Consider the following 11,425-nt stretch of genomic DNA (forward strand, 5'->3'; position numbering starts at 1 on the left):
TTTTTTTTTTTTAAGATTTTTTATTTATTTATTTGAGAGAGAGAGAATGAGAGAGAGCACATGAGAGGGGGGAGGGTCAGAGGGAGAAGCAGACTCCCTGCCGAGCAGGGAGCCCGATGCGGGACTCGATCCAGGGACTCCAGGATCATGACCTGAGCCGAAGGCAGTCGCTTAACCAACTGAGCCACCCAGGCGCCCTCACTGATCTTTTATTGTCTCCATAGTTTTGCCTTTTCCAGAATGTCAAATAGTTGGAATCATACAGTATGTATGTAGCCTTTTCAGATTGACTTCTTTCACTTAGTAATATGCACTGCAGTTTCCCGCATGTCTTTTCATGGCTTGATAGCTCATTTCTTTTTAAAAGCATTTTTTTTTTAAAGATTTTATGTATTTATTTGACAGAGAGAGACACAGCGAGAGAGAGGGAACACAAGCAGGGGGAGCGGGAGAGGGAGAGGCAGACCTCCTGCAGAGCCGGGAGTCCGATGTGGAGCTCGATCCCAGGACCCCGGGATCATGACCTGAGCCGAAGGCAGACGCTTAACGACTGAGCCACCCAGATACCCCAGCTCATTTCTTTTTAGTGCTGAGTAATATTCCAAGGGACTGGTATTTTTTATTCCATTTCACAGATGAAGAAACAGGCACAGAAAGGATTAGTAACTTGCCCAGGTACGGCTTGTATAGATCAGTCTGATTCCAGATCATTTTCTCTTAAAAATTTTACCATGCTTCTGAATCCCAGGGAAATTTGGTTTCTCATGATGAAGTTTGTCACATGATAGAGTTGGGGTAAATGGAAAATCAGGGCAATGGAGCCCGCCACTTTGCTTGCAGATAGTGTCCACCGATTTCTGCATAGAGCCAAAAATGGAAAACCTAGAAAATAAGACTTTGGGGCGCCTGGGTGGCTCAGTTTTTAAGCGTCTGCCTTCAGCTCAGGTCATGATCCCAGGGTCCTGGGATCGAGCCCCGCATCGGGCTCCCTGCTCAGCGGGAGGCCTGCTTCTCCCCCTCCCATTCTCCCTGCCTGTGTTCCCTCTCTCTCTGTGTCTCTCTCTGTCAAATAAATAAATAAAATCTTTAAAAAAAAAAAAAAGAAAGAAAGAAAATAAGACTTTGTTTCAAAAATTTACTTTATATGGAAAAATGCTGTGTGCTTTTGAAATTCTAGTTTAACTCACTCTTGCTTTACTGCTTTGAGAATATGATTCTCTTCCCTGACTCTTAATTTTATTACCTTTCAGAATATTTCTGGGTGCTGGCACCCAGCCACCTCCTCCGCCAATGAAGTACATTCTGGTCACTGGAGGGGTCATCTCAGGCATTGGTAAAGGGATCATTGCAAGCAGCATTGGGACGATTCTAAAATCATGTGGACTCCGAGTTACTGCCATCAAAATTGACCCCTATATTAACATCGATGCAGGCACTTTTTCACCTTACGAGCACGGTATGAAAGAGAATAACTTCCCCCCTCTTATAAGGCACTAGGTTAAATTGCAGTTCTTTCTCGTATTTGGGGTAATTTCTTTAAGATAGAGTTCCAGAAGTAGAGTCGCTGGATCATTCATTATGACCATGTGAATGTTCTCGTGGTTGTTGATACATTTTTCAGATTGCTGATGGCATTCCAAATTAGTCCACCCTTTTGGAAAACAGTGTATACGGATACCATTTTCATTGTACTTTGTACAGTACAAATTATGTTTTGTTTTATTTTATCATAAAGGTAATATAGTTCTCTTAACATTTCATTGTTAAGAGAAACAGTCAGACAATATGGTATATATTGACAGTTATACTGACGATATAGAATGGCATGAAGAAAATAAAGGTCCTCCATTTCCCAACACTTTGAGTAACTATTATTAATGTTGACATTTTAATGTACATGCTAATTATTTTTAAAAAGGCATTAGCACTTACATACTTTCTTTTTAAACTTTTTACATACAAGCAGGAAAGTGCACAGATCATAAGTGTACCACTTGATAAAGTGAGCATACTGTGTAACCAGCCCCCAGATCAAGAAACAGAACCCCCCCCCCCCATGCCCCTTCTAGTTTTTCCCCACCGAAACCACCAAGGTAACTGCTATCCTGTCTCCTAACACTGTAAGTTACTTTTGCTTATTTTTTTACTTATTATTTTTTTACTTTTTCGTTTTGTTTTTATTATGCACGACATAATACACCGCATAACCTACTAGCAGGGACAGATGAGCATAACTGAGTTGTTTTTCAGCAATCAGGAAAATGCTTCCTTAATTAATGTTTTCTAAACTCTTTGACATATAGTAACCATTAACTCCAGAGATTACTTTTGCTTATTTTTGGACTTTAAATGAATTGAATCTTTTTTTTTTTTTAAAGATTTTATTTATTTACTTGACAGAGAGAGAGAGAGCCCATGCAGGGGGAACAGCAGAGGGAGAGGGAGAAGCAGGCTCCCTGCTGAGCAGGGAGCCTGATGTGAGGGTCAATCCCAGGACCTGAGATCGTGGCCTGAGCTAAAGGCAGACGCCCAACTGACTGAGCCACCCAGGCGCCCCATGAATTGAATCTTATAGTCATGTCAGTTTTTAATCTAATTTTTTAAAGATTTTATTTATTTTTAATCTAATTTTTAAAACAATGTACTGTGGACATTTATATATTTTTATACTCTTTTTGTTTGTTTTAATTTTTTTAAAGATTTTATTCATTCATTTGAGAGAGTGAAAGCATGAGCAGGGGGGAGGGAGAAGCAGGCTCCCCGCTGAGCAAAGAGCCGGATGCAGGGCTCGATCCCAGGACCCTGGGATCATGACCTGAGCTGAAGGTAGATGCCCAACCGCCTGAGCCACCCAGGCACCCCTATATTTTATACTCTTTTTTTTTTTTAAAGATTTTTTATTTATTTATTTGAGAGAAAGAGAATGAGAGACAGAGAGCACGAGAGGGAAGAGGGCAGAGGGAGAAGCAGACCCCCCGCCGAGCAGGGAGCCCGATGCGGGACTCGATCCCGGGACTCCAGGATCATGACCTGAGCCAAAGGCAGTCGCCTAACCAACTGAGCCACCCAGGCGCCCTATATTTTATACTCTTAAAGGCTGCACAGAATCTATACAATAATGGGAAATAATTTCCAATGTATTGATATTATAAACAACACTGTGATGGAAATCTTTAAAATTTATTTTTTTAAACATAAATGCCTACACGCAGAATTTCTGATTTCACAGGTAGGTATGCTTTTCAGGCTTTTGATGTATAATGCATATTACCAAAGGTTTTTAGATTCATGATCTCTTACCTATTAAGTGTAAAATCCAGCAAGTTCTGAAAATTTAAAAGTCTTCATAAGTTTGTGGCTATTTATAGTCTTTTTTCAAAAGTTTTGAAAATTGAAAAATCTTCATAAAGCCGTGACTGTTTCTAGTCTTTATTCCATTTGGAAAGTGTTTGCATTTGGGGTGTTTTCTAATATATGGCAAGTGTTCTGTATTACCTTTTCCATAATCTGAAAAACTTCAAATTTCAACATCCATCTTTTTTCCCAAGAATTCTCTGATAAGGGCTGTGAATTTGCACCAATTTATATACAAATCAACAGTGTATAAGAAGGCCTGTTTTTTTTTATACCCCTGCTGAATAGTATTCTTTTTTTAAAAATTTTATTATGTTATGTTAATCACCATACATTACATCATTAGTTTTTGATGTAGTGTTCCATGATTCATTGTTTGCGTATAACACCCAGTGCTCCATTCAGTACGTGCCCTCTTTAATACCCATCACCAGGCTAACCCATCCCCCCACCCCCTCCCCGAATATTATTCTTTTTAAACTTTACTAACCTGAGAGAAAAACAAAAAACAACAAAAAAGGGTATCTCATTGTTCTAATTTAGATTTCTTTGGTTTTCATTTTGTCTGTGGAATGACTTATTCAAGTCGATGGGTAGATTGTATTTTTGTTTGAAACTGTTACCCAACTTCCTTCTGTGGAGTAAATTTCCTTGTCCCATTGACTTTGGACTTTGGTCATGTACGATGGTTAACGCGTCCTGGTTTGTTTGGAATTTTCCGGTTTTGAAACTGAAAGTCCAAATCCTGGGAATCCTATTAGTCCTGGGCAAACCCAAGAGGTTGGTGACCGTATTTGGTCATGTGGTTTGTTTTTCCCTAGGAGACATTAGTGAATGTGACATCTGTCTTGTTGAAGCAGAAATTTTCAGTGCAGTGGCATGATTTGGCTCTGTCTGTTTGGTGCTTCTGCTCTCTGCCATGAGAACGGCCTGCCCTGTAAAGGGATTTCTCCTTCAGTCTGGGTCCTGGAATTAGACCAAGTAGACTCACAATTGACCCACAGCCCCCACATAACACGTAACCCGAGGGAGAAATCAATAAACGTTTTGTAAATTGCTAAGATTTTAGGGTGGTTTGGTATGCAGTAAAGTTGACTAATCCCATGTGTTATGCCAGTTTTCCTTTGGATATTTTTTTAAACATTTTTTGAAGATTTATTTATTTATTTGAGAGAGAGAGAGAGAGCCAGTGTGCAAGCGGGGGGAAGGGCAGAAGGAGAGAGAATCTCAACCAGACTCCCCACTGAGTGCAGAGCCCAAGGCCTCCCAAAGATTTCATCCTTTACCTCCTGATTTGAAATGCCACCTTTCATTATATACTACATTTCTGTCTATACTCAGGTCTGTCTTTGTACTCTGTTCTCTTCTGGATTTCTATGTTTATTCCTGCCTATCATTTTAAAAGCTGCAGCTTTTTATTATTAAATAGGTCAGAGCTTTCCACATTCCTTTTCTTCTTCCTTTGTTTTCTCTCTCTCTCTTTTTTTTTTTTCGTGCAGAAAGGTGTTTTTATTATCCCTCTAGCAAAGCATTAACCTTTTTTTGTTGTTCCTTTGTTTTTTCTTAACCTCAAAGTGTTTGTTGTCTTCAGAATTAGAAATAATTTTGTCCAACTTTACAAGAAATTGCATTGGAGTTTTTGACAAAAATTTCTTTAAATTTATTAATTAATTTGGGGAAGAATTAAACACTGGAAAATATTGACTGGCCCATTCAGGAACTTTAGAAGTGATTTTCCTTTTATTCATACCTTCTTTTATGTCTCTGAAGTAAGCTTTTTAAGTTTTGTAAATATAGGTCCTACATTTCTTTGAAGTTTATTTCTGAGTGTTTTATGTACTTTGATTTGTGATGATACCCTTGGGTTTTTGTTTTTTTTCAAGTGATATATTAAATTCTTTTATGTAATAGGGATCTTTTTGTTTTTTTCGTTTTTTGTTTTTTTAAAGATCTTGTTTTTTATTTTTTTTAAGATTTTATTTATTTATTTGACAGAGAGAGACACAGCGAGAGAGGGAACACAAGCTGGGGGCGTGGGAGAGGGAGAGGCAGACCTCCTGCAGAGCAGGGAGCCCGATGTGGGGCTTGATCCCAGGACCCCGGGATCATGACCTGAGCGAAGGCAGACGCTTAATGACTGAGCCACCCAGGCGCAACAACATTTTTTTTTTTTTTTTTGCAACAGCATTTTTTTTAAGTAATCTCTACACCCAATGTGGGGCTCAAACTCACAACCCCAAGATCAAGAGTCACATGCTTCACCTACTGAGCCAGCCAGGAGCCCCAATAGGGATCTTTTTGGATATTTTGGTTTTGTGTATTCGTTGATGCTATTTTTTTTTTAAGATTTTTATTTATTGATTATTCATTTGAGAGAGTGAGAGAGCACACGCAGGAGCAGCAGAGGCAGAGGGAGAAGCAGGCTCCCCGATGCGCAGGGAGCCCGATGCGGGACTCTATCCCAGGACCCTGGGATCATGACCCGAGCCGAAGGCAGACGTTGAGCCACCCAGGCGCCCCTTGTTGATACTGTCTTATTCCATTTTTATATATATTGAAATATATGTATGCATATGTATTTCAAGCTTCCTTTACTCACTCTTATTTGTTATAAGGGCTTTTTAATTTATTTTTTGTGTGTTTGTTTTGGTAATCACACCTGTTTTTCTAACAAATTAACCTTAGTGTCATCCTCAAGTTGAAAAACATCTGTTGGAATTTTTATTAAAACTACATTAAATCTAAGAACCTGTTTAAAGACTTATCATCTACAGTTTTTCTTTCTCTTCGAGGAATATAATGCATACATACTTTTTTTTTTTTTAAGATTTTATTTATTTATTTGAGAGAGAGAATGAGAGAGAGCACATGAGAGGGGGGAGGGTCAGAGGGAGAAGCAGACTCCCTGCCGAGCAGGGAGCCCGATGCGGGACTCGATCCAGGGACTCCAGGATCATGACCTGAGCCGAAGGCAGTCGCTTAACCAACTGAGCCACCCAGGCGCCCATACTTTTTTTTTTTTTAAGATTTTATTTATTGGGGCCCCTGGGTGGCTCAGTTAGGGAAGCATCTGCCTTTGGCTCAGGTCATGGGATGGAGCCCCATGTCCGGCTCCCTGTTCAGCGGGGAGTCTGCTTCTCCCTCTGCCTCTCCCACTACCCTCCCCCTGCTCCCGCTCTCTCTCTCTCTCAAATAAATAAATAAATAAAAATTTTAAAAAATAAAGATTTTATTTATTTATTTTTAGAGAGAGTGTACGTGCTTGCAGCGGGGAGGGGCAGAGGGAGAGGAAGTGGGAGAGAAGCAGACTCCCCACTGAGTGCGGGGAGCCTGTCTCCAGTGCTCGATCTCAGGATCCTGAGATCATGGCCTGATCCGAAATTAAGAGTTGGACGCTCCACCGTCTGAGCCAGCCAGGTGCCCCTGAAAGCAAATTTTTAATATTTACATTGCCTTTTTACCTTAGGTGAAGTGTTTGTCTTAAATGATGGTGGAGAAGTTGATTTAGACCTTGGAAATTATGAACGGTTCTTGGATATTAACCTTTATAAAGACAACAACATCACCACTGGGAAGATATATCAGCATGTGATCAATAAAGAGAGGCGTGGCGATTACCTGGGGAAAACAGTACAAGGTAATGTATTCCACAAAGGTTAACGAGTCCTGTGTGTTGAGCACCCACACCCTGCTCAAAATAGACGTGAAGTGAGGGGCTCCCTGAGCTCTACAAGTTCTAATCCTTTTCAAATCCTTGCTTTCTTTCCCTTTTCATTTTCTTCAGAGGTGTCCACTTCACCCTCCATGTTCTTGATTGTATTTTCTTCAGTCTTTTTCTTTATTACTAATGTTACTGTTTTCTCTAGTCCATGTATCTGTTTGTCTTTAGCTTTTATTTATAAAATCCATGCAGAACCATTCATTCATCATTTTTACCTGATTGAGGTGCAGACTTTTTTGGTTTGTTTTTTGTCTGTCTTTTATTTTGTCTGTCTCCTTTCTTCTTGTATCTTTGCATGGATGTGGATCACTCCCCTTTGAAGGACAGTGTCGGGAGGGACTAGGGGATTGAACTGCAGTGGCTGGTAGTACGGTCAGACCCTTTTCCATCAACTCTTTTCCTGAGTGGTATGATTCTCTTTTTTTTTTTTTAAAGATTTTATTTATTTATTTGAGACAGAATGAGAGAGAGAGAGAGCTCATGAGAGGGGGGAGGGTCAGAGGGAGAAGCAGGCTCCCCGCTGAGCAGGGAGCCCGATGCGGGACTCGATCCCGGGACTCCAGGATCATGACCTGAGCCGAAGGCAGTCGCTTAACCAACTGAGCCACCCAGGCGCCCCATGAGTGGTATGATTCTCTTTTGTCTTGGGAGAGACCCCTGCCCTCCCCTCCCATGTCTCTCCCCTACCCCCAGCAAGTCTTGTATTCATGTGTTCCCGCCTGGTAGGGTAAAGGTGATAATCCCCATCTCCTTTATTTTTTTTTTTTTTAATTTTATTTATTTATTTGACAGAGAAAGACACAGCGAGAGAGGGAACACAAGCAGGGGGAGTGGGAGAGGGAGAAGCAGGCTTCCTGTGGAGCAGGGAGCCGGATGTGGGGCTCGATCCCAGGACCCTGGGATCATGACCTGAGCCGAAGGCAGACCCTTATCGACTGAGCCACCCAGGTGCCCCTCCCCATCTCCTTTAAATTGCATGTTGGATCCCGCTGAGAGGTAGACATGGGGGTGGAACAGATGGAGATCAAAAGATCAGCTGTGTAATTACTGAAACTGGATGTGTGGCTTAGATCTCAGCTACAGCTGTGCTTTCTAATAGTTTCCCCCTGAGTGTAGATCTTGGGAAGACCCACAGGAGGGAGAATTGCTGCCTCACACCTGCCACGTCCCTATGATGGAGAGAGGACAGGGCCCCATGCCTGGGCTCTGACTCCTGATCCCTGGGCTGCCCACGTGGAGGCAGAGCCCGGCCAACCGCCCCCCACCCCCACCCCACCCCTGCCGCCGAAGGGGCCAAACAGCACGTGTAATGTGGGTTGCTCTAAATGCACCAGTGGGTGACCACTTCCTCCCACTTTGAGGGAGCAGCAGGTGCGAGGTAGAGCAGATAGCAGATGTTCCTTCGCCTCAGCTTCCCAGAGGGCCACGTTCCTGCTTCGTGTATCACATTAGGTTAGTTGACTGCACCGTGAGGATGTCACCTTTCTGTCCCTTCAGCAGAGATCTGTAGCTGCAGGCCTGCTCACCACCAAGGGGCCTCCGGGCCTCAAATGTTCGTGGAGGGTTGTCACCGTTTGGCTTCTTCAGCTGACATTAGCAGCCACAGGCCCCTGGTCAGCATGCAGGGCTCAGCTACACCTACTGAGGGGACCCCTCTCTGCTGGCTGGTGGGCTGCACAGAGTCTGCAGCACTGGGCCACTCTGCGTCTTTCTTCCCCCAAGGAATCCAGCACGCAGCACGCCTGACAGCCCTCCTTGTGGTTTTTAGTTGGCATTATAGGTGTTTCTAGATGCCTCGAAGATGGCATTTCTGCTTTCTGTTTCTTGTTCTCTGTGGTTGGCCAGGTACAAAAGAAATGGTATACCATTTAAATTATTAAACCTATATTGTGCCTATATTAATTTCAGTGAAATGGGTAATAACATGAGCACTGTAGTTTGTCTCATTTGCCAAGTGGCTTTCAGGTTATTTCGGAGGTCTAAAGACATGAGCACATTCCTTTCTCATGACTGTGACCATGAAATAAGCTTTTGTGCTAATTATTACTTCTTTCTACAGTTGTGCCGCACATTACTGATGCTGTCCAGGAATGGGTTATGACTCAAGCTATGGTGCCCGTGGATGGTCATAAGGAAGAGCCCCAAATATGCGTTATTGAGGCAAGCATGGAATTTTTCTGTATAAACTTATATCCTTCTGGGTTTTTAAGCATCTACTCTTCATTCATTCAACGCATATGTATAGATGGCCTCCTATGTACTAGACACTGGGCTAGGAGGTGGGATTATAGCAGGGAAGGACATAGACGGTCCCTGCCCTTGGGGGTCACAAGTCAGTGGGCCAGACTGACATTAAACAGGGCGAGTACTCCTGGGACTGTGTGCAGCAACCCGCGTGTAGGGACAGATCAGTTGCAGAATGCTTTCTAGTGAGTGCTGTTCGAGGGTTAAGGATGCTGACTTCTCTCTCACCCCCCAGTCAAAAATCCACGTAACTACTAACAGCCTGCTGTTGACCAGAAGCCTTACCAATAACATAGAGAGTGAATTAATACATACTTTGTATGTTATGGCTGTTACAGACTGTATTCTTACAATAAAACCAGCTAGAGGAAAGAAAATGTTGTTAAGAAAATCATAAGAAAGAGAAAATACATTTACGGTACTGTACTGTGTTTATAAAAAAAAATCCACATATAAGTGGACCCACACAGTCCAAACCCATGTTGTTCAAGGGTCAACTGTATTTGCAAAGTGCTTTGGAAGTAGAGAGAGACTGAGTTAGGGAAATCTGATGGTGGAGGCGATTTGGAGGTGAGAAGTGAGTATTAGCTGCTTAAAGAAAGAACATAGTATTTGAACTTGTGACTTATTTACTGTTTCCCTTCCTCTCAATGAATGAGAATAACGTGCATGTACTCCTTGTCTAAATGTCAGTTGACCTAATTGCTGGGCAGGACAGCAGAATAATGAACAATTTAGTTCCTACGTACTGCCTGCCCAAGTTCAGGTTTCTGCTGTGACCTCTGAGTGATGTAGAGCTCCGTGGTTAAGAATCTGGAGCCAGACGGCTTGGGTTCTTAGCCAAGCTGTGTTACTTACCAGCTGGGTGACCTTAGCCCAGTGTGCTTCAGTTTACTCATCTGCTAAATGGGGATAATATTTTGAGGATTAAATAAGTCAGTACACTTAGTGCTAGAATGGTGTCAGATCTATAGTAAGTACTCAAAATTTATTAGCCATTATTAAGATGCCTGTGTGACTTTTGGCAAATTACTTCTCAAAGCTTCAATGTACTCAACTATAACAATATGACAACAATGTAATATCATAATAAAAGCCAGATGATATTAACAGGGTTGCTGGGAGGAGTAAGTGCAATTGTATAAAGCACTTGGCATGTCTGGTATTCAGGAAGTGTTCAAAAACATGTGAGCTGTTCTTATAGTCATCATTGTCAGGGTCAGCAGACAGATGTTAGGCTATCTGCAAGATCCATTTTGTTAACAGAACTGATGAACTTAACATAAATGTGCTGTGCTATCATATATTAACTATATATTATACTACTATAATAGTATGGTTGATAATATAAATGCGTAAATGTGCTATGCAAAACTTTCTCTCCCTTGCTATTTTTTTTTTTTTAAGATTTTATTTATTTATTTGACAGAGAGAGAGAGAGCACAAGCAGAGGCAGACGGAGAGGGAGAAGCAGGCTCCCTCCTGAGCAGGGAGCCCCATGCGGGGCTCAATCCCAGGACCCTGAGATCATGACCTGAGCCGAAGGCTGACGCTTAACCGACTGAGCCACCCAGGCGCCCCTCCCTTGCTATTTCTTCTTTCACAATTTACAAGGAAAAGAGAGGGTGCTTCCTTTAGAATTTTTTAAAAATTGGAGTATAACATAAACACAGGAAAGTGTACATATCACAGGTATACAGCTTAATGAAGTTTTATAAACTGAACACACCTGCATAACTAAGCTGGTTTCCTTTGAAACATACCTATATCTAATACAGTGAATAGTTTGCAAACAGATTGAGGCAAGGATAAAGACAAATAATTTAAGAAAAGAGAAAGGCAGGTAAAAGCTCCAGGAAGAATAACATCTGATATGAGAACCGGGGCATAGCTTGCCTCTACAGTGAGGGAGACGTACGTGGTTACTCTCTTTATTGATTTTCGAGTTTTAGACCTTGAGAGAGCTTGTTTGGAGGTTCTAGCAGGGGAGCGCAGCTACTCGTATACCCTTGACCGAAGAACGGTCCTCCTCTATCGGGGAAGGTCGTCCTCTTCGACCGAGCGCGCAGCTTCGGGAGGGACGCACATGGAGTGGTGAGGGAGGAA

At 42.1% G+C, this 11,425-nt stretch overlaps 1 protein-coding gene across 5 annotated transcripts in view; it reads left to right on the forward strand.

Annotated features, from left to right (window-relative positions):
* The window catches only part of CTPS2 (CTP synthase 2), a 94,620-nt gene that overhangs the window by 5,245 nt on the left and 77,950 nt on the right, over window positions 1–11,425 (forward strand). For all 5 annotated transcript variants that reach the window (XR_014141388.1, XM_081809123.1, XM_081809120.1 and 2 more), the window contains exons 2-4: window positions 1,251–1,456; window positions 6,821–6,991; window positions 9,135–9,235. Coding sequence is in view for 4 of the 5 variants with exons in the window: in XM_081809123.1 (XP_081665249.1) it covers window positions 1,291–1,456; window positions 6,821–6,991; window positions 9,135–9,235 (438 nt within the window). In the remaining variant the exon portion in view is untranslated. The remainder of the gene's footprint in view (window positions 1–1,250; window positions 1,457–6,820; window positions 6,992–9,134; window positions 9,236–11,425) is intronic.

Source organism: Leptonychotes weddellii, chromosome X (assembly GCF_054177405.1).
Source record: "Leptonychotes weddellii isolate Sample4059 chromosome X, ASM5417740v2, whole genome shotgun sequence".
NCBI lineage: Eukaryota > Metazoa > Chordata > Mammalia > Carnivora > Phocidae > Leptonychotes > Leptonychotes weddellii.